A 27,711-nucleotide genomic window follows, 5' to 3' on the forward strand; every position below is an offset into this window, starting at 1 on the left:
ATAAAAATATTCCGGATACTTCCGCTTTAACTGCGTCATTCAAATTCACGCACTCTGCGGGCCCATATAGGAACAATGGACGAAGGGGTGAGGCTACATGTCCAAGCGGATGGGGTACAAACACATTTTAAAAGTTTAATATATACAGCAGAACGAATAAAACGTAAATGCTTTGGTCTTGAGATGCGAATACACAAGCCGCTATCTCCAGCCCACCGGTTCCTTGCATGGGATGGGAGACACTACCGGGATGGGAGCAACCAGACGAGTGTACAGAGAACTGTGTCATTAGGGGTCAATACTGTGACAAGCGACGTTTTTAGGTCGGTCGTCTTTCCCCTGTACATACATTGAAAAAATAAAACAAAATTCGCTTGGACCACCAACACCATACCCCCCCCCCCCCCCCCCAACAAAAAAAAAACCCCACACAAACAAACAAACAAACAACAACAACAACACAAACCCACCCTTATGGTCGATGTCTTAACAGGGTAAAGCACCAGGGAAAAAAGATGATAATAATATGCTAGTATCAAAATATCAATTAAAAAAGCCTTTCTTTAAAAAAATAAGCTGCACTATTTAAACCTGCCTGAGTTGGAGTTTTACAGTGGCGGTGCGCGCGCACACATACACGCACACACACACACACACACACACCTGGACTTGTTTTACAGTGGCGGTGTGTACACACATCACCGGTCGATCGACTAACGACGGGCAGGATCACGTCTGAGGTTATCAACAAATATTGAATATTTTATTTTGGGATTTACTCATCTACGAGCAGACAACGGCTAGATGGAATAAAAGGTGTCATACAGAGAAAATCGATACACTTGAAAAACGGACGTTGTTAAGTATTTCAGATATTCGTTGATCGATCTCGCATACACTATAAAATACTACTACTACTACTACTACTAATAATAATAATAACATTTATCTGAAAAAGGTTAGGCAAAATTACAATAATCTCCCTAATAATCTTAGATAACTATATTAACTATAATATAATTTATACATTTAAACATTTATTTTTAAACTGTTTACTTTTCACTTTATTAGTTGTAGATTATATATTAGTAGAATAGTATAAATACATCAATGGACACTGCAGTGTAATGACCGCTACTGACCCTGGTCAGGCTGCTTGTGCCCCCTTGCATATGCCAACGCGGGCGACCCCATCTTCCACCTAGTTCATCAAGATTAACGTTGACTTGAGCTTGCACTTCGACTTGCAGTCAGCGTTATTCTTGATGAACTAACCATGACCATGCAGTGTAATGTATGTGCTACGTGTGATCCTATTTAAGACATAATCGAAAGCACTGTAAGATTATTGGGAACTCCAATTGCAGGCATCTTCCCATCGCCTAGAAATAACAAAACCGTATAGTAGCTTAATGGTCCATTCTTAGAAACCAGCTAACACAAAATAAATAGACCGCACGTCGATCAAACAAAACTATATTTTCGATAAAGAGATTTTAATATACTTGTGCGAGGTATCGAGAATACTATAGAAAGAGTATTGGAACAAGAGTAGGTTGCTAAATATGTACCCCACGTACACCCAAGTCCAAACTTTTAGATGCAGCTATGCAACTTAACAGTATTTGAGTCTTCATATGGCGAATATTTTTACTTTTTTTTCTTTCTTTTTTTAAAAATTAAAAAGGGCATTAATAATTGCTTTTTTTACGGGATAATGGTTAGGCCCTTAGCCAAGTACTGCCCTGTTAAATATAAAAGATGTCCTCGAAATTGTTTCTTTGAATAAGAAAAGTACACCTTATGTAGCCTACGACCCACTATATTTTGCCATATTGATATTCAAAAGCGTACGGGTTCCTATTTTTGTAGGAGGGGGGCTTTTGCCCGAATTAAACGAAAATGCCCTAATCTGGATGACATTTATTCATATAGAATTACTGCCAGACAGTTATATAGGGTTGCAAATGAATCACTACACATAGGTACATAGATTACAAACAACTTTTAGGGTAGAATGATGGAAATTGGTAAAACTGTTTCAGGTCAGCGCATTTTGCCTGGATATCTGTATTATTTTGGTCGAATTGGACATAGTTGCCCCACTAACACCCCAAACCACCCCCACAAAAAAACCCCACCCCCCATGCCTCCTGTCTCGTACGCTTATGGCGATCTTCAACACATAACACATTTGGTGCTTCTCTAACCTGACCCGATATACAGTGTAAATCACAAAAAAGGTAATACATCATCATTCTTCTCTGGTTGCGTAATCAAGTGAGGCCGCGTTACCCTAACAAAAGTAGTACCCACGTAGCCTGTATATCAGTGTGTGAAACCCTATACGCCACAGATTGGTGGAATTCTTCTCCCAAGCGATCCTGCTATGTGTTGTTTGAGAGAACGTGACATGAATACCATTTGTAACTGGGTTTCAAATAAAAAGCACTTCAAAGAGAAAATGGTGTTTCACATATACACGCACCATTTACTATTTAAAACAACTCAAGGAAAAAAACCCCACTTGTTTAAAAAGTATAATTAAACTTGCATGGCTCATTTATATTATGTTTGTTTTGTTTTACTGAAATGAGAAAGATAAAAAAGTGTCCGTGTGATAAGGCCAAACAGAATAATATGTGTGGTTCCGATTACATAAGCCAGAAAGATTAGTGTAGGTAGGCTGAAAGCTTATTATTTTTTTAGGTAAATTATTTAGGGTAGATAGGCATTGAATAAACTTTGTTAAGACTAATATTTTATATTAAGTTGTATGTATCAAGAGAGCAAGGTTTTTCAAACCGAATGCAATTTAATTCTCAACTGAATACTGTGCAAAAGTATATATATATATATATATATATATATATATATATATATATATATATATATATATATATATATATATATATATAGAGAGAGAGAGAGAGAGAGAGAGAGAGAGAGAGAGAGAGAGAGAGAGAGAGTGTGTGTGTGTGTGTGTGTGACTGTGTGTGTGTGTGTGATTTTCTTTGAAAACTTTTTCTAAGGACAATCGGGTAATCGGAACCACAACTATTATTTGTTTGGCCTTATAAGGGTTCGCTATATGGTAGCGTTGGTAGAGAAAATTGCCGAAAAATGTAATTATGATATATAACTTTAACAAGATTTATCAAATTTTAATATTACACGTGTAAAATTGTGAAACTGAAGAAATGCTTAAAATATGCTTAGCAAGGACTCTTTTTATATGCATTTTTCAATACAAGAGGAAAACGTAATAAGCTATAAAATATCACACGTAATATGATGGCTGCAAATACGTTATAAATGTGTAATACATATATATATATATATATACGCTAAATACATTAAGCTATTAATTTAAAGACCACACAGTTTGCCATAGGCTAGTAAGAACACAAATAAAATTAGATACTAACCTGTCACGTACGGGTTGCGTTTCTCTGTACTATTCAGAGACCAATTGGAATTTGATAAAATAGAGGTTGATGGAATCTCTATTTAAGAGGACAGCCACTCCCTGGGGCAATCGTTTCTGAATATTTTGTCCCTCTTGCACCGCCAAAATAGGATGACCACTCCCAGGCTAGTTTACTAAATCGAAACTAGCACCGGACAGAGCACATTAGAATATATACAGCTGTAACGAAATGCACTCATGAATCACGGTCATAGCAGTGGTGATATCAGGTGTTCGCGAAAGTTAAGCATATCCTGCCCCGCCGGTAGCACCCGTCATGAGGACTGCCACCACAGCTGTCGTATAGCATTAAGATTTTAAAGCTAGATTTTAATCAAATGTTATTAATATTTCAATCATTTAGAATAGATCACATACTTTTATTTTCTTCTTATTTACAATCTACGTCACACTCAAATGCTATAATTTAAACATGGAATAGACAGTTCGTTTATTTGGGGTAATATGATAATGAAGGAATTTGACTGCAGAATTCACATGTCCTGTGCATGTGTATCGCTATAAAAAAAAAAACCAACTTGGAGAATAGAAGTTCTACAGTTGATTCTGCCTCTTATTACTAAACTCCTTGGAAAAATACCTTGATTAATATATAGGTCTAATAGTCCATGGGCCTGGATCAGAAATTTCAGTTATTGGTACCACTTGAGGTGGCAAATTCTAGTATAGTCCATGTTTGTGGGATATATTTTGATGTGACAGCCATTGCGGGGTGGCAGCTTAGTAGTAGTTATCAACTCTTTTTATACCCACACCCTATAACTGGCTTTCGGACTGATGGACAGGGCATACCATTCGGAAAGTACTTAGACAGAGGCAACGTATGTTCCAAAAGTAATCTTTATGATCATATCATAAGGAACGTCATAGTAGCTACTAACATATTTGACTGTTTAAAAAATTTGAAAATCACACATTAACATGAAGATGAAATAGCGCAAAACATAATATTATTATCAAACTTTTCCTTATAATTCAATAGCATTTAAGGGTGGTTTTAAACTGTTCTTACTGAGAATTCTGAGATTTGTCTCATGGGGGAGTAAATCAAGAGGCATAATACTTAACTGATCATACATAATAACAATACTGAATGTCACAGAAGTTGAATCACACAAATAAGCATGTTAAACGGTCAGACAATTATCAAATTGTCCCTAATATGTGTTTTATGAAGAAAAGCAGGTTCCAAAAGCATAATACTGAGCTCATTAATATACCAATCTGATTAAAATTAGCTCTACTGGTCTACTAGTAGATCTAACAGCATTGCGTGGACTCCCATGTCCAGGTGACATTTCATCTATAAATAACAATTAGCGTTATTCGGGAGCATACAAATTCTAAAAATATCGGGCGAGACTATTTATGCAATAGGCTAACTTGTTGGTCTATTTCAACATTAAAAATCAGGGGGAAAGTGCAGTAATAAACTCGGGATTGTATACTAGTATAAACAGATTTTATGGTTATACCATCACGGTTTTTTGTTTTTGTTTTCGTCTACAAACGAATTTTATATTAAATTTTATATTGAAATTAGTTTCCGGCATACCTCGTAATTCACCCGAACCATTTCATATACCCTGGGCATAATCCCGAATGTTTTCGAATTATTTTCAAATCACTGGCATGATTTTGCAAGTAAGGTTTTGATTGGTCGAATGAAAGGTCAACTGGACATGAGTTCCAACGTGGTGCTGTTAGATCCACAGGTAATAGTAATTAACCAATGGAGCTAATTGTAATTAGATTGATTAATATACCAAACTGACAACATCAACGTCAATCATCCAACTGTTCGACTACATCATCATTTGAGTCTCCAAGTTCAAAGTTGGAACCTTCATCTTCCTGTAGGTTTTGGTTACCACAGGCTTGCAACTTGCACATGCCTGTGCATGCTGGTCCATTTGCCAGGCACGTCCAATTTGGCAGCTTGCAGGAGCGCACACACTTGCAAGCCATACAATTCACAGACCACACCTGGGTTGTGGTGGTGACCGCATCAAGTGAATGGTGAGCTTGCCATCAGTATCTGTCCATCCGCACTTAGGAAGCTCTAGCACCGCGGGGCGAGCCTGCAGACAGCACTTCCAAATTGCAGCCTGGCAATTGGCGTGAAGGACGTGCATGGTGGCAGCTGACAGGACTCAACCTCTACTCTTTTGGTGAAGAAAAGCTGGTTGCGCAAATCATTCACCTCACTCTAGTGTTGCAAGTTCTCCAGGATTAAATATTTTGCGGTGAGATCGGTTATAATGGTAAAACAAATAAATTAGCACCACTGAAGTGTTGCCACCTTGAGTGGTACCAATATTTGGTCTGGCCCAAAACTATAAGGTGAATTTCTATAACTTCTCAAATAATTGTGGGTTGACATCCCATGAGTAACCCAGTTGACTAAAAGTCTTCTGCTAGGTGCTGTCCTACACGAGTTTCAGGACACTCGGCTTCCCACGACCGGCAAAGGGCCTCACGATGTCACTGCCTTTAACCAATTAGGCTGTCACTGATGATGTCTCCTATTGAGCTTGTTAGTTTGGTGATGTCGACAACCTGTGTGCGGTTCTGTTTCCCACACTCCTGCATGAATTCAGCAAACGTATTTGGGTGTGTGATGAGCAGTTGAGATGTCTGAGCATAATAATATGTGAGGTAGCATGCATAGTTCAACCTATCATATGCGAAGCATCAGGGGATCATGTGTTGAATGGATGTATCGTGTAGCATCCAGTCTCTCTATCAGGATGCTCGAATGAGGACCCACAAAATCTCAACCATGTCCATGCACGACATCCAAAATGTTGAAAGGCTGCCGTTTTCACTTCGGAGGAACCCTAGGTAGACTTCAAACTGTTCCATGATACGTGCACAGGAGCTCAAGGACCTGCTTCGGGAATGTTTGCGAGACATCTTGGCAAAGGCTGTCTATGCACTCTGCATCATAAGTCTTGGATGTTCTTAGGGCTTGTCTGGTAGATCTCTGATTCTTTGTTATGGGCTGACCTGATTGTTCTTTTACAAGGATGCCATCGATGAAAGTTTTTTTTCGTGGTGAAGTGACTTTGGCACTTTTTATGGAAGAAGATTATTGGAAGCTGTCCACCAGGATGATCTTTTGCCAGTTCTAAAACTGGTGCATGTTTCTGGATTTGAGCTGCCTTGAGAAAAGTTCTCCAGGATTGAATATTTTGCGGTGAGATCAGTTATATTGGTAAAACAAATAAATTGGCACCATTGAAGTTTTGCTACCTTGAGTGGTAGGGCCTACCGATATTTGGTCTGACCCAAGGACTATACGGTCTACAACGATTAATAGATGATTATTATTTTATTTTATTATTTATTTATTTTATTATTATTATTATTATTATTATTATTATTATTATTATTATTATTATTTAAATTTTATTATTAGCCTAGGCCTATTATTAAAAAATAATAATTAGCAGCTGTAATTTATTTGACGAGACTTGTTAGTTACGCCTACGCCAAGTAACGACACAAACTGTCAATAAAAAAACCCATAGGACTTTATTAAAACTGCATTTCTATGTGTAATTTGCATTAATAATAGTTATAATATAAGAATGGAGAAAAGAGCCTACACCTTTAAAACGCCAAATCAACTGACTGGCCCTGTGAATATCTTTGCACGTGACATTTGCATTTCCGGGAACTTGTGCACTTTTCATTCCGTGGCTGGCGATAGACAACGAAGGTGTTTTGTCAGTTATTGAACAGGAAAAATGGAGGGTGATGTGCCAAAGAAGCGTTATGATGTTGTCATATTTGGAGCAACTGGTTTTACAGGACAGTTTGTTGTTAAAGAGCTGGTGCGGACGACAGAGACGGAACCAGGCCTGACTTGGGCCGTGGCTGGGAGAACTATGGACAAACTCCAGAAAGTTCTTACTTCCACAACAGGTTTGTTCAAAGAACAATTAATTTTAATTGTTGCACTTACTTCAGTTATTTAGTACAACAACATTTAAACCTCGTTTAGGCTGGGTAGACTTGAACCAAATGGCATTGTATTTTCAGTTTGACAGCTGCCGACAGAAGTTTACATAATGGGGCCTGATTTAGGTTTCATCTACTATATATATTACAGAAAATATGTGATTAGTAATGTTTATCCAAATGTAGTTTTTCCAAGTAGCCCTCATTTCATTTTATTTTAAAGGTACTTCAATGCCATTGAAAGCAATACTTTTTTTTCCAAGGTGGATTGGTCAGAAATAGTTTTTGTCTTAGCCTTGAGCAGGCCCCATTTGTCTATTCTAATGCATGTCTACACCATCTGGCAGTTTATCCATTTGAAGTAACCATAGTAACAAGGTAATTAAGTGCAGATTGTCAAGATGGTTTAAAAAAGAAAGAAAAAAGTGTCAATAAAATGTTATGTATCCTTGATCTAATTATCATCAACTCATCCATCCATATAACCACAATAAAAAATACAAACACAATACAATATAAAATCCTATTACACATATATTTATGGATGCTTTTGGGGGGGGGGGGGGGGGGGGGCAGTATGTAATCTTGTTCAGTGCCATGCCTAGCTCTGGGTGATCAGTCAGAAAATCTCGCCAGAATTTCTTAAAAATGCAAAACTTATAGCTGTTTTCCAACAAAATAGCAATTATTACACTAATTTTTTCACCAAATTAAAATAAAATTCACTCGCAATTGGTTACTATGGCTTGTGGCAGCTAGCCCTGAACTCTGCTCAAAACTGGAAGGATGACAAGCTATGGCATCTCTTTCAGTCTAGGTCCAGTGGCATTGAGCTATCAATTACCAGTGCAGGTGATTGTGCTTTCCAATTCCAGTTAGGATGCATGCTGCTGTTCCAGTGGACATACCTTTCAGTGGCTTAGCATGGTTTGGACCTGGGGTAGAGTGGTTTGAATAATATGAACTTAGTGCACCCTTTTGTCTGCATTTTCTCTGAATGCTAAAATATTGCACTGACGCAACGACGTAATTGGTCAGTTTTGTGATTTTAGATGGGGAAAGTCTACTTAATCAAGGGTTTTACAGAATTACTTACAGTAATAAAGCAGGGCGGTTGGTAATGTCCATTATGATTTGAGGTGTATCCGTGCTGTTATCATACAATACCCTGTGATCTTCATAAAAGAGGCACGTCTTTTTAGTGTGTCTAGACACAGTGTCTGGGGACCGTCTGAATATACACCTGCCAATCAGGAACCACAGAAAGGCCATGGAAAGAAAAGACCAATTAACCAAGAAAACACTCCGATTATTGTTTTCAGTACGAGGGTTAATTTATGTATATATGGATATAATAATTACAGAACATTGCGATGCATCTGCAAAAATCAGGTATGTTTTGTTTCTTCAGTTCGAACACTAATTCCTGACGTGACACGTTAGGTATTACATAATCACCAGCTCGCCAGAGGGCGTATTCACTGGGATGGTACAAAATTGCTGCGCCCGTTATATATAATAGCCGTCACATTTAACCGTTTTATTAATTAACTATACGATTATACTTGTTGGTATTAAGCAATAATGTGCATTATATATTGTTGAATATGCATACCAGGCCAAATGCCTCAATTGTCATCTCCTTTAATGGTGATTTTCCCATTGTTCACAGTTATGGTCCTTGAATTTAGGAGAAACAAAAATTTGTTGTGCTGGGTACTTACAGAATGTTTGATTTCATTTTATAAATAAATATGGGGTCTGTTCAGATATTACGTAACACTATTTTTGTGAAAAGTAGACACACACACACCCAAAATATTATGTAACGCTACGTTTAGAGACACACACCCTTCACAAATAAGTCATGCTTGGGCAATATAATTTTAATGTCCTCTTTTGTGATTTGGGATAACATAGAATGGCATTTCAACTAGATTATAATAAATATAACTTCATTGTTGTGTGTTTACATCTTGCTGAAACTATCTCCATTAAATCAGTCCTTTGCTTTTGAAAAACAAAGGAGAGTAAAAAACAAAGGAGAGTAAAAAATCGCACACCTCAAAACACTTAGGCGAGTGAAAAATTGCACTCGTCAAAATGCTATAGTGAGTATAAACCAAGTATTATTAATTTATGAAGTAAATGGTGCATGTAAATGCAGAGACATATGTTGCAAAAATGAATCAATAAACCAATAATGTTTTTTCTTCTAATTTTATGTTTTTTGGTTCATTAGTTTAGTCTAAGTTCTTTTCCCTTTCTTGAATGGAGTTATAATTTATTAAAAAGTTTCATGAGTAGTACTATAGAAATACAGAGTATGCATCTTGGATTTTTTTTACTGGCTAATCGGGCCACTCACAGAAACACTTTGACTCGCCCGTACAACTTTTGAATGGCCTGCGACTGAATTTCGTTAAAAAGAAATGAACTTACTTAAATTGCACTTTAAAAACATGTTATCATATCATACAAACAAAAATAACAACACAAAAGAAGAAAACAGAATTTGTTTTAGTTTTATTACAAACTATTGTAATTAAATTATAATTATATTGTCACGGAACCTACACAATCAAGCATCTGGAATGTTTTACCTAGGCTCAGTCTTAGAATGAATAAGGTGCTTTTATGGCCGTATGAAGAGGAATTAACAAAATACAAAGCTGACAGCAATCTATACAAACAATAATCACATCCACTAGAGAAATAAATACACAAGTCACTATTTAATTATGAAATGGATAATAACGATAACGTTTCTATAGTAGACTCAGTATATTCTGTAAGAAATGAAAACGTTCCAACACAATGTAACTTCGGAAAACCTCAGGCTCGTAAAAAAATCTTTCTGCAAAACATGGTGTAGCGGAATGTGACGAGTTGTTCCGATTGTAACTAAATGGAAAGTAAAGACGGACATGGCCGGGGTGTTCCGATTGAACATACAAATACATTTATGTGTCCGAGGTAACTTTCTGATCTCTTACAAACATTAGTTATTTGCATTTTGATACATAATACAATAGGCAGAAAATTTGGGTCGCCAGGTGGACGACGCCTGATACGGTTTTGATTTGCCCGACGCTATTTTGACTCACCATGGGCGATTGGGCAACCATAAAGTGCACACCCTGGAAATATAATGACATACACTGATGCAGACAATTTGATTTTTAAATTACAATATGTACTATTCAGATAATTTGATGCAAACAATTATATATATATATACCTTTTCAGTGTTAGATGGTTTGATGAATGTGCAGTTAAACATGTGTAGGAATCAACTTGTCTTGAATTTCATTATTATGTACAACGAACATGATTAGGATAGTTGGAATGGCTCTGACATCTGTCAAGTCAGCATTACATCACTGATCTAGAATGGCCCCAATGTTGTTGATAAAAACTCTGACAAAATCTGTCATTACAAAGGATTTCCAAATCTGGGATGCCATAAGAAAGATAATACCCCCCCCCCCCCCCCCCCCTTCATAATTTTAGACATCATCATCAATGCGTAACAAGTTGTCAAGTAGACCAGCGTGTGCGTGCAGAGTTCCAAGAGTAAAAATAATCTGACCCAGATAACTCTGGTCAGTATGCCACAGAGTATTGAGCATCGAATCATGTTCCAGTCACATGGTCTATGACTTTCTAACAAATGAAATAAAAATTAAATAGTCAGCAATGATCATTGATTACTGTTATTATAGTGTACATATATACATATTTAAATAACATATTCATTAACCTCTGGCTGAAATACAAATATTTAAATGAAGTTTTATTTGAAATCTTTTTTTTTTAAATAAAAAATAAAAATAATAGACGTTAAAAAAAATACCTAGGCTTATTCCTACATACCTATTATCATTTCTTTTCCTTCTTTTTATTATTCCGTCTACTTTTGAATTGTCTTAGTCTAAATTTCATTTCTTTCTTTTTTAAAGAAAGTATAAAATTACACAATTGCCATTTTTGGGACCTCACATAAGTTTTGTCACACTCTGCTGTGATCAGCCGGCTACCACTTTATGCTCCTGGACTTTGAAATGTTTGCAGTGACATCGCTGAAAATTGTGAAATCCATGACACCAGACAGCTTACAGTATGATCTTGACTCACTTATTATGCTCTCACTGCCACCCTATGCATTGTGTGCTCTCAGTGCGTTCAAGTCGCTTTAGCTGTGCTCTCACTACGCTCTCAGTATGTTTGACAACCAAGAAGTCCGCCGCCAAAGGGAAGGTTCTACTGTCCAAAGGATGAGGCAGGTGTCGAAGAAGGCCATCTCTATTAGTCTCTACGGTGGCCCATAAAGTGCAGTAGAAGCGCAGTAACAACGCAATAAGAACGGGAGAGGCACATATTGAGAGCCCAATAAGCGATCAGCATTCGCACACCAGTCACAGGGGACAATTTGTGCAACCCCAAGATGCTTCTTTGTGTTGTTGTGTGGTGTATTCGTTGTTGCTACGTCCACGATATGCTCATGTAGTTCGCTTTGTGCTGCCATGGCGTCTGTACTGCATCATTATACCGCTCTCGTCAGAGCGCCGACCAGCCGAGGTTTGGCTCTCAAGGTAGTTCATGGCGACCCTCTCCCATCCTTGACAGTTTCCACTGCATCACCAAATCGTTCTCAGAGACCTTACTGCGCTTTGCCTCATGCTTTCATACTTTTCAGGTTGCAGTGGGAGCACCAGCGTGATTGCAGTAGAATGTGACGGGTATTATGAACTAATCGAGAAAATTTTACCGACTTCGCTGATATCCGTAACGAGTTCATTTGTGTAGGGTACAGTCGTTTAGGCTTATGGTGAGGCTTATGCCTGAGTTGCTTGGGGGGGGGGGCAATTGAAAAAAAAAGCCACTGGGGGGGGGGGGGGGGTCGACTGACCACCCGACCCCCACCCCCCCATTGGCTACAGGCCTGCTAATTAATAATAAGTTAAATAGGCAAAGAAGTTTTTACCGTATTGGTACGTCTTCGAACATGTCTATTAAACCAGTGTTTTCTGATTTGTATTGCAAAGATAAGTAACAGTCATATTAAAATCTTGCATTTTTTTCTGGTGTTATTAAACGGATCTTTCTATCAGCTACATAGGTAAATCAATAGACAATTTTTTTTACATGCATTGTTTATTAAGTGTAACATGAGTTATTTTTCACACTCGCCAGACTGAAGTTACGTTCGCTGTACGAGCGCGATCACACCTGTGCACCTTAAAAGAGGTCTGTTAAATAATTATTGCCATGACAGAGCATTTATGACCCCACCCACAAATGTTACGTAATGCTGTTCAGTACAACCACCTAACCCCTGTAATGCTACATAATGTTTTTTGGTCATACACCCATCCCTCGAGGGTTACGTAATATTTGAATGGCCTTGTACTTTTCACTTCTAGTATGTAAGTAATAGCTGATATGTAGATTTTACTTTGTAATTTATTATTTTTGAAATCTCTACTTCCAGAAAAGCTATAACCAAATAGTCTTCATATACATGTATGTAAAGGACAATAGATGTTTAATTTATTAATGTCATTAATGTTGGATCCCCCATTTTTCCCTTGAGAGGAGGTGAAATTTACTATTTTATAGAGAATATGCATTTAAACTGTTATTTCAATTAATTTTCCAAAACTATTTGACCAATTTCAAATTTTGTGGGAAGCTTTGACCCACCAGGGATATGAGGAGGCTGGAAACGAAAAGAGGAAAATTAAGCCTTTAAAAAAAAAAAAAAAAAAAAAAAAATCTTGTTAAAACCAAAATGTAAAGGGCAGTAGATGATTTTTAATTTATGAGTGTCATTAAAGTCAGGTTACCCATTTGTTTCCGTGGATGGGGTGGAAGTTTAGTAGTCAAGTTACATAGAGAAACACATTTAACTGTAGTTTGTTCAAGCCTATGTTTGGTACCACAGAATGTCTGGATAAATCTCTGTAGGACTGATTTCCCTTCCATAAAATTTTGGGTTTTCAGAAATGAAAGTATGCAAAAGTGTGTTCATCTGCCAGATTATAATTAAATGTATTTGTTAACAGGTAAAGATTCAGACAGCGTACCAGTGATTATAGCCGATGTGAGCAGTTACCAGTCTCTCTTGGACATGTGTCAACAGGCTAAAGTAGTCATTAACTGTGTGGGACCAGTGAGTAAATTTTTTGTTATAGTTCAACTTATACAGGGATATATAACCATTATGACACGTGTGTCATAATGAAATCACGTGACCAACAAATGACATAATTTTCGGAAGCGACATCATAACATAATGTGGCTTCTCCGACTTGCATGTAGCTCTGTTTAATCGCTTAGCAAATTTTTTTTTTTTAATATAATGTCATTTTGTCATCTTCTACTTGTTATTCATTAAAAAAATAACATGGATAATAAAGAAATTATTACAATCGCGTGTGAATCATAGTAATTTTACCAAAATCTTGTCAGGATTCATGTATTACTCACTTTCGCTTGGGCAATATAAGAATCCTGACACTTCTTTAGTAAAATCAGTACGATACACAAGCTCTTATAATTTCTATACATGTGTCGAGTGTGCCAATTCTTTAAAAACATTAGCCATAAATCATTCTACTGTGATAGCAGTAGTTGCCAGGTATTTTTATTTCACTTATATATTTATTTATTTTCAAATAATTATTTTTTAAAATGAAGAAAAAATAAAAAGTAGAAATTATAATAGTAGCCATAAAAAAATATTTTAATGGGTTGTACATAGTAAACTGTTTGTTTCCCCTTTACAAAGAAAAGGGTGAGATATAAGCATTTTCCGATGATGAAGGCCTCGACAAAACCTTTTGTTCATAGCATTATATCACGCAAACTTCACACATACCCTAGATCAATAAAACTCTGTTTATAGTTACATCTGTGTAACATATTAGTGTGTGTAAACACAAATTTCTCGCTCCAGTCAGTGCACCACAACTGGTACATCAAAGGCTGTGATATGTGCTATCATGTTTATGGGATGGTGCATATAAAAGATCCCTTGCTGCTAATCGAAAAGAGTAGCCCATGAAGTGGTGATGGCGGGTTTTCTCTCTCAATATGTGTTATCCTTCACCATATGTCCGATGCCATATAACTGTAAATAAAATGTGTTGAATGTATCATTAAATAAAACACTTCCAATGTAAACACAAATTTTATATTTATTACATTAAAATTTGTTAAAATTTTAATTTTAATTTTAATCTTTTTTTTTCTTTTCTTTTTTTTCAAGTTAGTTTTTTTTAACATGCATTGACATGGACAGGTTGGATGCTATTATCAGTGACCTCGAATACATTTATGGTAGACAAGATATTTAATTCTACAGAATTCTTGTTTAAGTTTGTAAATAGGTATTTAAAAAGTTTTTAAAAAACAAATGTGACACTGATGGTTTTAGCAAGTCAAATCAATATATCTTTTAATCCAGTATTGGGTTGATTTGTAGATGGGTTGTTGTACATAACTAAATTTCATCACCATTTATCGCTTCATCTTGTGCATGATACCCAAGGTTGATGTTTATGATTCCTACATGTACACTGATCGGTACCTGGCTGGAAAGTATTTGTAATAAATAGTTAATGATGACACATGGTGGCAGATGGCTTTAGCTTGATTAGATACCACAGCACATGTTGCTTTGGTTAACACTTGTTGGGCTAATCAATATACTAACGTTGATTGTACCTGTCACAGATGAAGTTTCCAGTTGGCAGTATCTGATGTATTGATTTGTTTTTATATCATGTATTGACCATTTACTGCCATAATGTTGTTTATATATTGTATTTTTGACAACCACATTATTGAAGGTATATTTGAAAATAGAGTAAAAGATTGCGTTCCTCAAAGTGAAAAATTATTTAGTTGAGTTAACAATGCCTTTTTTTCACATTTAAGCATTTAAAATGAGGAAGGTTCATTCTAGTTTGTTTTGCACACCGTAAAGCATAATGTTACACATTTGGTTGCCAGGCATAACAAATATGTAATACCAGATCTGAGAAAAATAATTATAATTCTATTTTTGCAGTAAATATTGTTGTTCGCATCATTGGTTTGAAGTTTCTCCTTTCTATAAAGATATGTAATAAATGTTTCACACCACAACTGTACTATTTCACAATAGTTATAAAAAATAAAAGTGAAATACATATCTTTAGAAATTATGCATTTTGAACTTCCAGGTGTGCATAGTTTGTTTATATACATTTTGTTTTCTTCAGTTTAATCTGTATGGTGAACAAGTGATCAAAGCTTGTATTGAGTCAAAGGCCAGTCATGTTGATATCAGTGGAGAGCCCTCGGTAAGTGAAGCTAAAGTCCACCAACACATTGTCCATGAAAACATGTTGGTGACTAAACATTTACATCTAGTCAGTGACAAGAGTTCAGCTTTAATATGTTCTATAGAGATAGGTGAGGGGAGAGTGGTATCTATAGTCCTTCCCACTTGGAATGCCTTTTTTTCATACTTTGGAATTAACTACAAGCTATTTATTTTTGAGCCATTTGTTTTCTAAATTGCACACACAAATAGTTGTTGTTTTTTTGTTATTTCCAAAACACTTTTACTTTTCTTCTTACGTCAAATCAAACTGAAATTATTTACAAAAAACATTTTTGTAGAAGGATGGGACGGACTACAGTTCATTGATTGGAGCACTCGCCTTGATGAGATTGATTCCTCTTGGTAGACCCATTGAGTTATTTTTTATTTCATCTATTTTTCAAACATGGTATGTTGGACATCTAATAACAAGGCATGATATTTCATGCATACCATCGTTCAATTCTGTTTGTATGTTGATTACACAACCTTGCATTCAGGCGAACTGCGAGTCAGTTACATGGTGAACCAATATGTTCTGAAATTAAAAGCAATTCTAATAGATACACATGTTTGGTTGTTTCTTTGTTTTTGAAAGTGATGACATAAACTGATGTCCAATTTTTTTTTTACATACACAAAATTTGAATAATTTGATAAATATTGTTGCTAATTGAAAGAACCAATTTAGAAACAACCTTACAAACACTTCGCATGTATCAATAAGTGAATTGTGACGTTTTTCTATCATACAGTCTCAAGCCTTGTAAAGTTTCTTTTGGACATCAGTATATAATGTTCACGTTTACTGTGTATTATTCAAAGTAAACAACAGACAGGATGAGTTTGAGGCAGATCTACACACTTGGTCGTCGGTAATTAACTGACTTTCAGCCAGAAAATAATTTGAGGGTACATAATAAAAACAAAACAGATCATAAGTGCCCCTACTAGGTGGTTAGGGGTTTGAAATGTTTTGAAATTGGACACGGCATTCCATGCACTTTGAGACAATTCAAACAGCAGTTCTCTGTATAAAAAGTATAAAAATGTACCGGCATCCATTAATTTCCAAAATTGTAGGGTATGTAATTTTACCCTCTGCGTTCCAACCAGGGCACCACAACTGGTTGTGGTATGTACTACCCTGTCTGTGGGATAGTGCATATAAAAGATCCCTTGCTACTAATCGAAAAGAGTAGCCCATGGAGTGCCAACAGCTGGTTTTCTCTCTCAATATCTGTGTGGTCCTTAATCATATTATGTCTGACGCCATATAATCATAAATAAAATGTGCTGAGTGCATTGTTAAATTAAACATTTCTTTCTTTCTTGCTTTTTTTTACCCTCTGTACCTTCTGGCAGAAACCATTATTTAGTTTGTGTAAATAGATTTCCAAGTTGGTGATTACATGTATGTTGGTGTGCTTCAAAACTAGTTCTTTTAAAATGTTTTTTGGCTATTTTGTTATGGTTTTTTTCTCACAGTATCTAGAGAAGACCCAACTCTTGTACACTGCCAAAGCACGTGAAGCTGGTGTGTACATTGTGGGGAGTTGTGGCTTTGATAGCATTCCAGCTGAAATGGGTGTCGTCTTCACAAAGAAAAACTTTGATGGTAAGCATTTTACGTTAACAAGATTTTACACCCATATCATAGTTTGTTTTGTAGTAAATAAGGGCCCAGAAACAATATAAAGTGTAAAAAAACAACCTCAAAATCCAGAACAATTTGTTGCCCGTTATCTATTATACAGTGTACAAAAGTTAAATTTGCATCATATTCATTTTTGGTTAAATGCATATACACATACGCTTTTGTTGTTCCTCCAATGAAAAGAACAGAACATGTTTCTTTAAGCTAACTACTATTAAAAGTGGTAATATTCTGTTTCCGGTTGACAAATTCAGTTTCAAGAAGTTAATTAATGTTAAAACTCAATGTGGTAATCTTAATACAATTTATGAGAAATAAGTGTGACCCATAGACTTGTGAATGATAATAAACAGTTTATAGTAACACACAAAAATAAATGACACCAATGGATATGTTTGGTCAACAAATGCACAACCCCTGCTGTGCAGATTGCTATGGAGTTTTTCATTCTCCATGGTACTTTTTACCTTTGGACTATATTCAGTTTTGTTTTCAATGGTATGTTTTATTGCCGTGGACATTTCTTAATTGCAGGGGTTGAATGCATTTTGAAGTTAAGATAATTTCACTCCATTTTCTTAATTGGCACACTATAATGTATTATTTTCATTGTGGGGGATCTTGCTCATTCAGTACATTTAATTTCATTTTAACTTATTTTTGTGCTTATATCCAATTAAGTTTCAAGCACGCTGTCTTTGGCACACACCTCAGCTATCTGGGCTGTCTATCTAGGACAGTGGGTTAGTTGTTGGTTATTAGTGGTTAATGAGAGAGAAGAGGGTGTAGTGGCCCTTAAGAATTCGCTCTGGTACCGGGTGTGCTTTGCCATAATTAAGAAAACTAAAGTAAAATATAAGATATAAGCATATTGTATTGATTAATGTGTTAAAATACATTAAATGTTTGGGCAGAATATAAAAGTTTTAAACGTGAAAAAGAAAATATAGCATATGATTTTGAATGTTTTGTTTAAGCACTTTAAAGGATACCATATTGTCCAGACTGATAAAGATGTAATGTCAATCATTTCAACACTTTTTGCAAACATAAAAACTAAGAATAAAACTATTATATAAACTAAGACTTTTTAAATGTGTTTTTCTTGCAGGTGATCTGAATTCTATTGAATGTTTTGTGAGCTGCATAACAACAGAGGTAAATATATGTGTGTCTTAAACTGATGACACAGAGCAGGACTTAACCCAGTACTCATCTGATGAGTTGTTCGTCTAGGATAGATCCTCATCATGTACATGATTATATCTAATAGAGGTTTGCGATACAAATTCTTATTTCATGCACTGATGAAAGTGCTAAATTGAATAAAATGGAAATGAGCCCAGCAAATCATTCTGAAATGAAAAACATTTTTATTAGTGGTGTGAAATGTCATTGCAACAATTCCATGAGAGACCAGATACCCATGAACTGGTTTATTTGATTTTGATGTTTTTATATTTGCAGTCGATTGCTGTTAACTATGGAACATTTGAATCTGCAGTCCATGGGTTTTCAATGCAGGGAGAATTGGCTACCGTGAGAAAAACATTGTTTCCAACCCCGCTGCCCCGGAGTAACCACAAACTACAGAAAAGGTTCTCATTGTGCAATTATGAAAGCATGTTGGGGTTGAAATTGATATTGAAAATATCTTGATAATGTTTGAGGGGCAAGACGTAGCCCAGTGGTAAAGCACTCAGCTGATGTGCAGTCTGACTGGGATCGATCCCCATCGGTAGGCCCATTGGGCTATTTCTCGTTCCAGACTGTTATATAGAAAAGACCCCCAATCTGATTAAAATTGCGTAGACTCCTATGTCCAAGTGACATTTGATCTATAAATAACAATTTAAATATCGACCAATTACACTTCACCTTTTATAACGTTATTCGGGAGCATACAAATTCTAAAAATATCGGTCGAGACATTTATGCAATAGGCGAACTTGTTGGTGTATTTCAACATTGAAAAAACAGGGGGAAAGGTGCAGTAATAAACTCTGGATTGTATACTGGTATAAACAGATTTTATGGCTTGAAACAAATTTTACATAAAATTTTATATTGAAATTAGTTTCCGGCATACTTCCGTAATTCACCCGAATCATTTTGTATACCCTCGGCATAAACCCGAATGTTTTCAAATTCTTTTCAAATCACTGGCATGATTTTGCAAGTAAGGTTTTGATTGGTCGAATGAAAGGTCAACTGGACATGAGCTCCAACGGGCTGCTGTTAGATCCACATGTAATAGTGGAGCTAAGTTTAATTAGATTGAAAAGACCCTTGCTACGGATTTCCTATCCAAGACTATATGTCAAAATTACCAAATAGCTGATGATTAATAAATCAATGTGCTCTAGTGGTGTTGTTAAACAAAATAATTTTAACTTTCATAATGTTTGCAATCTTGCCTTTTCTTTTCTTTTTTAACAAAGGTCAGAATTTGCCCATTTTCAGTTAATATGTATAAAGTATAACTTGTTCATCATGCTCGTTATCATATTATAACTAGTTCATATACATTGTAATACTTACATTGCACGGGGGGGGTGGGGGGTGGGGAGTGGGGGAACATAACCAGTGGTAAAGTGCTTGCCTGATGTATGGTCAGTCTGGGATCGATCCCGCAGTAGGCCCATTGGATTATTTCTCATTTCAGCCAGTGGACCACGACTGGTATATCAAATGCCATGGTATGTGTTATCCTGTCTGTGGGATGGTGCATATAAAAGATCCCTTACTACTAATTGGAAAATATAGCGGGTTTCCTTTCTAAGACTCAAATTTACCAAATGTTTGACATCCAATAGCTCTAGTGATGTCGTTAAACAAAACAAACTTTATTTTTGCACAGGTCGCTCATTTTCTTCAGTGAGGAAGTTAACAAGTGGTGTTTGCCTTTCCCAGGAAGTGACAGATCCGTGGTCAACAGGACACAGAGATTTAACTTTGATGTCAAGAAAGAACGTCCAGTATGTACTTTGGTACCTTGTAACATTGTAATCTATAATCCAGAAACTCTGCCTATAGACAGATGAATGACAAAACTGAATTCCCACTACCTAAATGTATTCATAATCTTTATTTTATAGCTTCTAGACTTAGTCAATCATTTTTATAAACAAATGTTACAAAATAAGTGCAACCAATTGTTTTCAATATAAAAAAAAAAATTACTTCTCCTTTAATGTTTTCATTGTCTTATTACATTACTTTACGAAAGGATTACTTTACATAAGGATTACTTTACCAGTGTTAAATGTGAAGTAGTTATATTTTAAATGAGCTACAAACTGAGATTACAGAATGATGGAAGTTGTACATTCATAGCAGTTTTAAGACATTGTTGCAGATTGGCAAACAGATTATGACTGGGTATTCTGGCAAGTAGTACTGTAACACAATCAGGGCTCATGCTTATAAAACTTTAAAAAAAAAAAAAAGTCCAGACTCTTATCTCTAATGACGTCACATGCATACAATTTGAATGGCGTTGTCATGATATTAGTGTCTCAGACTCTATTAGAGTTTCTGAGTCTAGACTCAAGTTTATAAGCACTAGGCCGGATGTCATTACTCTACCATGGTTGTCTTGAGATTAAAAATTATTAAAATATATTATTATAGGTCCAGTTCAGCCCATACATCTGCTTTCCAAGTTTTCTGTCTGCCATGATGGTTGCTCTGTTTGCCATTATCTTTGGAATCATGACCAAGTTTGGTTTTACAAGAAATCTACTTCTCAAGGTTTGTTCTTGTTTTAATGTTATAAATGCAGAATTTAGTTCACAAAGTTTAATGCCAAAACATTTGATAGCTGGTTTGGGCTATTCCAGGACTAATCACACAAGAGGCATGCATGGTGGCTCTTTTGAAATTGTTTGCGTGTTGCTTTTGACCTTATTTTATGATTATTTGGAGTACAAGCTCAAAAAGGGAATTGAGCATTTAACAGCATCAAAACACTTTTGGGGTCTTAACATATGATTATTATATTATACCACAACATACGCTAATTTTTCTAAATAGTGGCAAGAGATCTTTTAAATGATACTGGTAAAATTGGGGTGGGGGCGAGAAGTAGCCCAGAGGTAAAGCTTTCGCCTAATGCATGGTATGTTTAGGATCGATCCATGTCAGTGGGTTAATTGGTATAACAAAGGCATGGTATGTACTATCTTGTCTATGGGATATTGCATATAAAAGATCCCTTGGTGCTAATCAAAAGAGTAGCAGGTTTCCACTCTCATTATCTGTGTGGTCCATAGCCATATATCTGGGAAGCCATATGACCATAGTTAAAATGTTTTGAGTGCATCATTAAATATTAAAACATTGGGCTGAATTTACGAAGCATGTTTTTATTAAATGCAGGGTTTAAGCATTGTAGTTACACGCATGTAAGGCATAAACAGGCTTTGTAAATTCAGCCTATAGTCCTTTCTCATTGTGCAATCTGGCACTAATCTAGCAGGCAAAATAGCACTTTTTTCTGCCGAAAATTGTCTGAAATTGCCAAGTTGTTACAAAAATAAATAATTCAAGCTGTATCAATACATCACTGCATGCACACAAGTAATTAAATTATTCACTGAACCACAGAAAATAAATTCATTAGGGATGTTTAATCCTAGTCCCACCCCCACCCCCATTAACACAAAAGATACCCAGTTACTTGTTCACTGTCATATGGTATTGTCATGTGACAAATGTGAGTATTTATTATCATGAAATTAATGTCAATAGTTAATAATGAGCATAATTTTTTAATAGAATTACTTTACAATTTGTTGTACCCTGCTAACTAAACAATGATATTAGAAATAGAATAAATTTTTAAAGAGAAAATGCTGTTTTATAAATTAAATTTGCTATATGAAAGACTGGTCTTGTCAAACAAAGATAGCAAACAGGATGAAACAACACATTTTTACCAATGAAATGACAATAAAACAAGCAAAAGTACATAATATTGAATGATGGGATATTTTATTTATACTGTGCACAAATTATTGTTACATAAGCTGTGAAAGGCTTTAAGGGTCTGATCAAAATTTATAAGTTGCGATCGGGTGTGTTTTCAGTCAGAATTTCATGAACCAATCTGTTGCCTCTGTGTACAAGCCTACTCTCTTCTGAAAAGTATTTCTGGACCTCAAAACTCTGCTAATACACAGAAATATACGGTAAATTTCCAAATGAAAGAGGAACATAATAAAACAATTTGAAATGTACCGATAAAACAATAATGTTTTGCGTTGCCACAGTAGTCCAAATAGTCCCCACAACGAATGTAGACAAAACACCAAACAGTTGACATTCTGAAACTAAATAGAATTTAAAACAAATTTACTTCTTACTTACTCGTGTTAACTCACAAACCCAAATGTTATTTTATGATATATTGGTGCTTATTTCAATAAATTAATAGAAGTGAAAACTAGTTGTGGTTTACCAACAATCGCTGGTTCCATTCGCCGACTTAAGAAACTTCTTTCTGGGAAGGGAAAAAGAACATCTACATTTTCAGTCCTAGATTAATTAGTGTATGGTAATAGTTTCAAGAATGACCCTAACCTCAGGTCCAATCAGTGTCTGATATAATGCTAATATCTCTTATAGTAGACATTGTTTTATCCATTCAGTCAAACTAAATTTAATAACTGTTTTATTATTTATTATTTTTCTTTCAGTACCCATCCTTCTTCACCAATGGTGTTTTTACCAAACAGGGACCAACCAAAAAGCAGGTATGTTTTTGTTTGTAAGCATTTAAAAACAATTAATGCCATATTATAATAAACACTGGCATGGCCATGATTTTATATTGGGGGGTGGGGGCAACCCACACTATGTATATATATATATGTATGATTTTATAAAATTTAATAGTTTAAATAAAAAAATATTATTTGGGGGGCATGGCCCCCTGCCCCCCCTCAAGCTACGCCACTGATAATATATTGTTGAATTGTTTGGCTTCCACTAAAAATGTACAAATTTAAGTTCTTTTCCTGTTGCTGTTACAGATAGAGAGTACGTCTGTGTGTCTGACGTTCATTGGACGTGGCTACAGCAAGAAACTGGACGATCCATCGGCCACACACGACGAAGTGCCTGATAAAACCATCACCACTAAGGTTATGGGACCAGGTTTGTTGGTTTGGTAATAAGGATATACAGCGAAACCACTAAAACTAGACACCTGAACGTTTTCAAGAAGTAGTTTTACATAGAAATATAATGATTTCAGATTGGACATTGATGGACTGAGATGATTGTTTGGAAAGAAAATACAAGGGCCAAGGAGCATAATTCAAACATTGAGATTGATGGTTACTTAACAATATAGTATACAACATGGCAAAACATTAAACTGAAATAGCTACTAAGTAAACTTTATAGAATGTTTGTCAGGAGCCAAGTTGTTTATGGGCCATAACACTGATGAAGTCAACAGATATCACAGCCAACATACTAGGTTATTCATACACAATTTGTGGAAGTAGTTGTACAATAAGGTTGTAGATAGGTTTTGATTGAAATTGATTTCCTGCTGTACTCAAAATAAACTTCAGTCAATCTATAATAATAATATTCTTTTTAAAGAACCTGGCTATGTGACAACACCCATCTGCATTGTCCAAGCAGCACTCTGCATTCTCAAGGAGAAAGACAAACTTCCAAAAGAGTGAGTGTTATTTTTCATAGTTGCTACCTTTCAAAAACAGTTTGGCAAGTAACCTGTTGAATTTTGAGTATAAATGGAAAATTTTGGATCTGGGTTAAAGAGAATATTTTGTAGTATGTTTTAATATTTCTTATGCCATAAGGTCAGATTGTATATGTATACAAGTAGTGTGAGTTTAGAATTATATCAGTGTATCACTGCCAACTTATCTGGAAATAAATTTTGAAAAAGAAAAGTGTTTGGTAATTGTGTTTTCTTATTTCTTTCCTGATTTCTCAGATCTTGTATCAACACTTACATATGTTTGAGTCTGTGTCATTCGTAATTTATCAAATGTTATTGAAAACAATTTAGGTTGTTTTGGGTGTGTGTGTTTTTTTGTTTGTTTTTGGGGGTGGGGGGATTGCTGTCAATAAGACACAAGAAATTACTTAGTACCTAAAATGTTTTGAACATATATGTGTTTAAAAAAGAAATCACGAAATGTAAATTTAGATATATATTTTCGAACATTGTTATGATTTCGTTACTTTTGTAGGGGTGGTGTGTACACACCTGGTGCTGCCTTCGCGGACACAGATCTGATAGATCGACTTACGAAGAACAACATCAAGTTTGAAGTTGTGTCACCGTGAGCGACCTGCCTCCACTGTCTTGTTTTTCCATGTATGTGTGGTGCTTTATGATCGTCATGGAAATGACCTATTGAACGCTGCTATCTGCATATATCACTGTGTTGTTAATTAACAGTGTAGCAGTGGATACAGAAACAAGCATTTATGTTTGAAAGTGTTTTCTGCACACTGTAATGTAGCACTATTAAAACACTAGACTTCATATCCAGTTGATGAAGGTTCTGTATTACGTCCTTGTCGTCCATAGTCAACAAGTGTATCAGAATTATCTACCGAGAATAAGTTACTCATGTAGAGTTTAAATATGCATTTATATGGATTATGCTTTTTGATAGTGTTAAGTGCTACATGTATTGATGCTTCAACTTTAAGCTTATGTTTGCTCTAGCAATGTTGTGGTTAATTACATATTGTATGGTTTTCCTATTTGAAAATTCTTAACATTGGTGGTTTGGGAAATAATGTATAACAATATACCCGAAGAAGTTTAGTCAGCAAATTGTTTAAAACTGATAATTTAGATGAGCTGAACTTTATGGACCTTTACTTGTTTAAAATAAATACATAAATGCATATTAGTCCTACTTCTAATATTAAAATTATTTCAAACAAATCATATCTTTATTTATTTATATATCTGATTTTGCATATTTTTTATTATGTTGTGTATCATTTTCACATTATGTTGAATAACATGTAAACATTTTGTTACGGTTTGTTTTGTGGTTAACATTTTGTTCCATCTGTATTTATGCTGGCAAGGTTAAACAACAAGTCACACAAGTGGTAACAGTTTGACATAAACGAGAAGAAACAAAGCCATTTGTGTGCCATTTTGGAATTATTTTTCAATTGTGCAAAATTGATTATTTTTCAGTGTCATTGTTTATGAAATACCAAAGAATTAAAACTGATATAGGTATAAATGAATACTAAATGGTGAGAAATGTTTGTGAAACTCTAGAGGGACCAAAAAACAAAAACTTGTAATACAATCTTGATCCGTCTCGTCCATCGTCTTTCATACTGAAGAATTGTGAAAATAAAACCGTGTTTAGAAGTCTTCATTAACCCAAGCAGACTGTTATATTAGCACAATCAGTAGATTAGTATTGAGGATTTTATTAAATAGTCACCAACAATGTAGATTCTAAAGGTCTCCTTTGTGTACACTCTTATTTGCTATTTAATAGAAAATGCAGGTGCATGATCGTGGGTGGGGAGTGTAAGAATTAATACCCTAATTACTCTTCTTTTTTTCCTTTCCATTTTGGTTTTACAGTTCTTTACTTCATAAACATTAGCCATAAAATGTAGAAGTTCTTACAAAAAGAACCCCTTTCAAAAAGTCATATGGTTTTAAAGAGAATTATTAGCTCCAGTTCACTTCAGATCTGTGGAAGGTACCCTACCTGACTTCATATCAATAATACCGATACCTTAAAGATGCCAACCAAAAATGTATTGCCTTGAATGCGGGTTGTACCAAACCAAATTAATTCAGAGTGGATAATGGATATATTCTACGGCATCACCCCGCTAAATGCTATGTCGTTAATAGCTTTAGCAGGCAGCTTAATGTAGTGCAGTTTTGGAAACTGGTCATCATTAAAAAGAAAATATTTTAAAATAACTTTTTTTTTCTTTTTTTTTTAATAATTACAACTAGGTTGATGTTTAACATTATTATTTCTAATAATCAATGGGGACAAATAACCGGGAAATAAAAAAATCATAATTTCTCATGTATTGTTGTAAAGTACAATATTATTGGACGATTTGGCGCTTACAAGCCAATGACTTTACCAAATCGTGATGACGTCATATTTTGGACTGGCAAACGTACACAATGATGTTACATACGTTAATTTACACCTCTGTTTTTATTGTTAAATTTGTAATAAAATGCTATTTTAATGTAATCTGTTACATTTTTTAACAGAATAAATAAAACGTTAATTAAAAAAAACTATCTGCGATTGTGAATAAAATATGAAGATATAGTAATATTTAGAATATTGTGTAAAGTTGTTTAAATTGGGAGCGGTTACAGAATCTGTCCGCCACTTATCCTGTAAAAACAGATTTTTTTTGGTGGGGATTCTTAAAAAAAAAGTGGGTCATGTTTTTTTTGTGGGGGAAAAGGAAGAAAAGTTCCTGACATAATATTGGAGATTTAGAATTATTGGGGGGGGGGGGGGGCTAGCCCCCCCAACACACACACACAAGCCCCCCTTGCCTGCTAACCCTAATGACTCTGTAGATGTAGGCTATCAACGCTACTCTGTAACACGTCGTGGCAGGCCATCGGTCTACAGGCTGGTAGGTACTGGGTTCGGATCCCAGTAGAGGCATGGGATTTTTAATCCAGATACCGACTCCAAACCCTGAGTGAGTGCTCCGCAAGGCTCAATGGGTAGGTGTAAACCACAGGCATCGACCAGTGATCCATAACTGGTTCAACAAAGGCCATGGTTTGTGCAATCCTGCCTGTGGGAAGCGCAAATAAAAGATCCCTTGCTGCTAATCGGAAGAGTAGCCCATGTAGTGGCGACAGCGGGTTTCCTCTCAAAATCTGTGTGGTCCGTAACCATATGTCGAGTGCGTCGTTAAATAAAACATTTCTTTCTTTCTTTTCCTCTGTAACAATAGACCAACCAGTATCAGGTCACGGCATAGCGTAGCATTTGTAAGAAGTCAGCAGTCAAAATGGTGGTCGACTTAATGTAAAATGACCGATTCGGAAATATTATGATCGCCAAAAATAAGTACAAATGTCTGAACAGGTTATTGGCTTTATTTTAGTAATCATCAGAGTATATAAAATTATCAAAAATTACAGATTCGTTATTTAGTGTACAGTAAATTGTTGTTCTTAGGTGGCGGACATGT

General features: G+C 35.5%; 1 protein-coding gene across 1 annotated transcript; it reads left to right on the top strand.

The window, feature by feature from the left end:
• The first annotated feature begins 7,152 nt into the window (after positions 1–7,152).
• On the top strand, positions 7,153–27,034 carry LOC121371745 (saccharopine dehydrogenase-like oxidoreductase). Its single transcript, XM_041497867.1, has 12 exons — positions 7,153–7,420; positions 13,525–13,631; positions 15,727–15,807; positions 17,319–17,448; positions 18,599–18,645; positions 18,955–19,085; positions 20,348–20,465; positions 21,121–21,240; positions 23,187–23,243; positions 23,523–23,646; positions 24,103–24,184; positions 24,723–27,034. Exons 1-12 carry the CDS (start codon positions 7,243–7,245, stop codon positions 24,817–24,819), a joined length of 1,272 nt encoding a protein of 423 aa, XP_041353801.1. The 5' UTR covers positions 7,153–7,242; the 3' UTR covers positions 24,820–27,034.
• Positions 27,035–27,711: the final 677 nt, after the last annotated feature.

The sequence above is a fragment of the Gigantopelta aegis genome, chromosome 4, assembly GCF_016097555.1.
Source record: "Gigantopelta aegis isolate Gae_Host chromosome 4, Gae_host_genome, whole genome shotgun sequence".
NCBI classification, from domain to species: Eukaryota; Metazoa; Mollusca; class Gastropoda; order Neomphalida; family Peltospiridae; genus Gigantopelta; species Gigantopelta aegis.

Excerpts from the sequence above, each read along its gene's own strand:
- LOC121371745 (XM_041497867.1), top strand. The coding sequence starts at position 7,243 with ATGGAGGGTGATGTGCCAAAGAAGCGTTATGATGTTGTCATATTTGGA. Across the intron at positions 19,086-20,347 it reads AACCACAAACTACAGAAAAG|GTCGCTCATTTTCTTCAGTG; the intron begins GTTCTCATTGTG and ends ATTTTTGCACAG. Across the intron at positions 23,244-23,522 it reads AGGGACCAACCAAAAAGCAG|ATAGAGAGTACGTCTGTGTG; the intron begins GTATGTTTTTGT and ends TTGCTGTTACAG.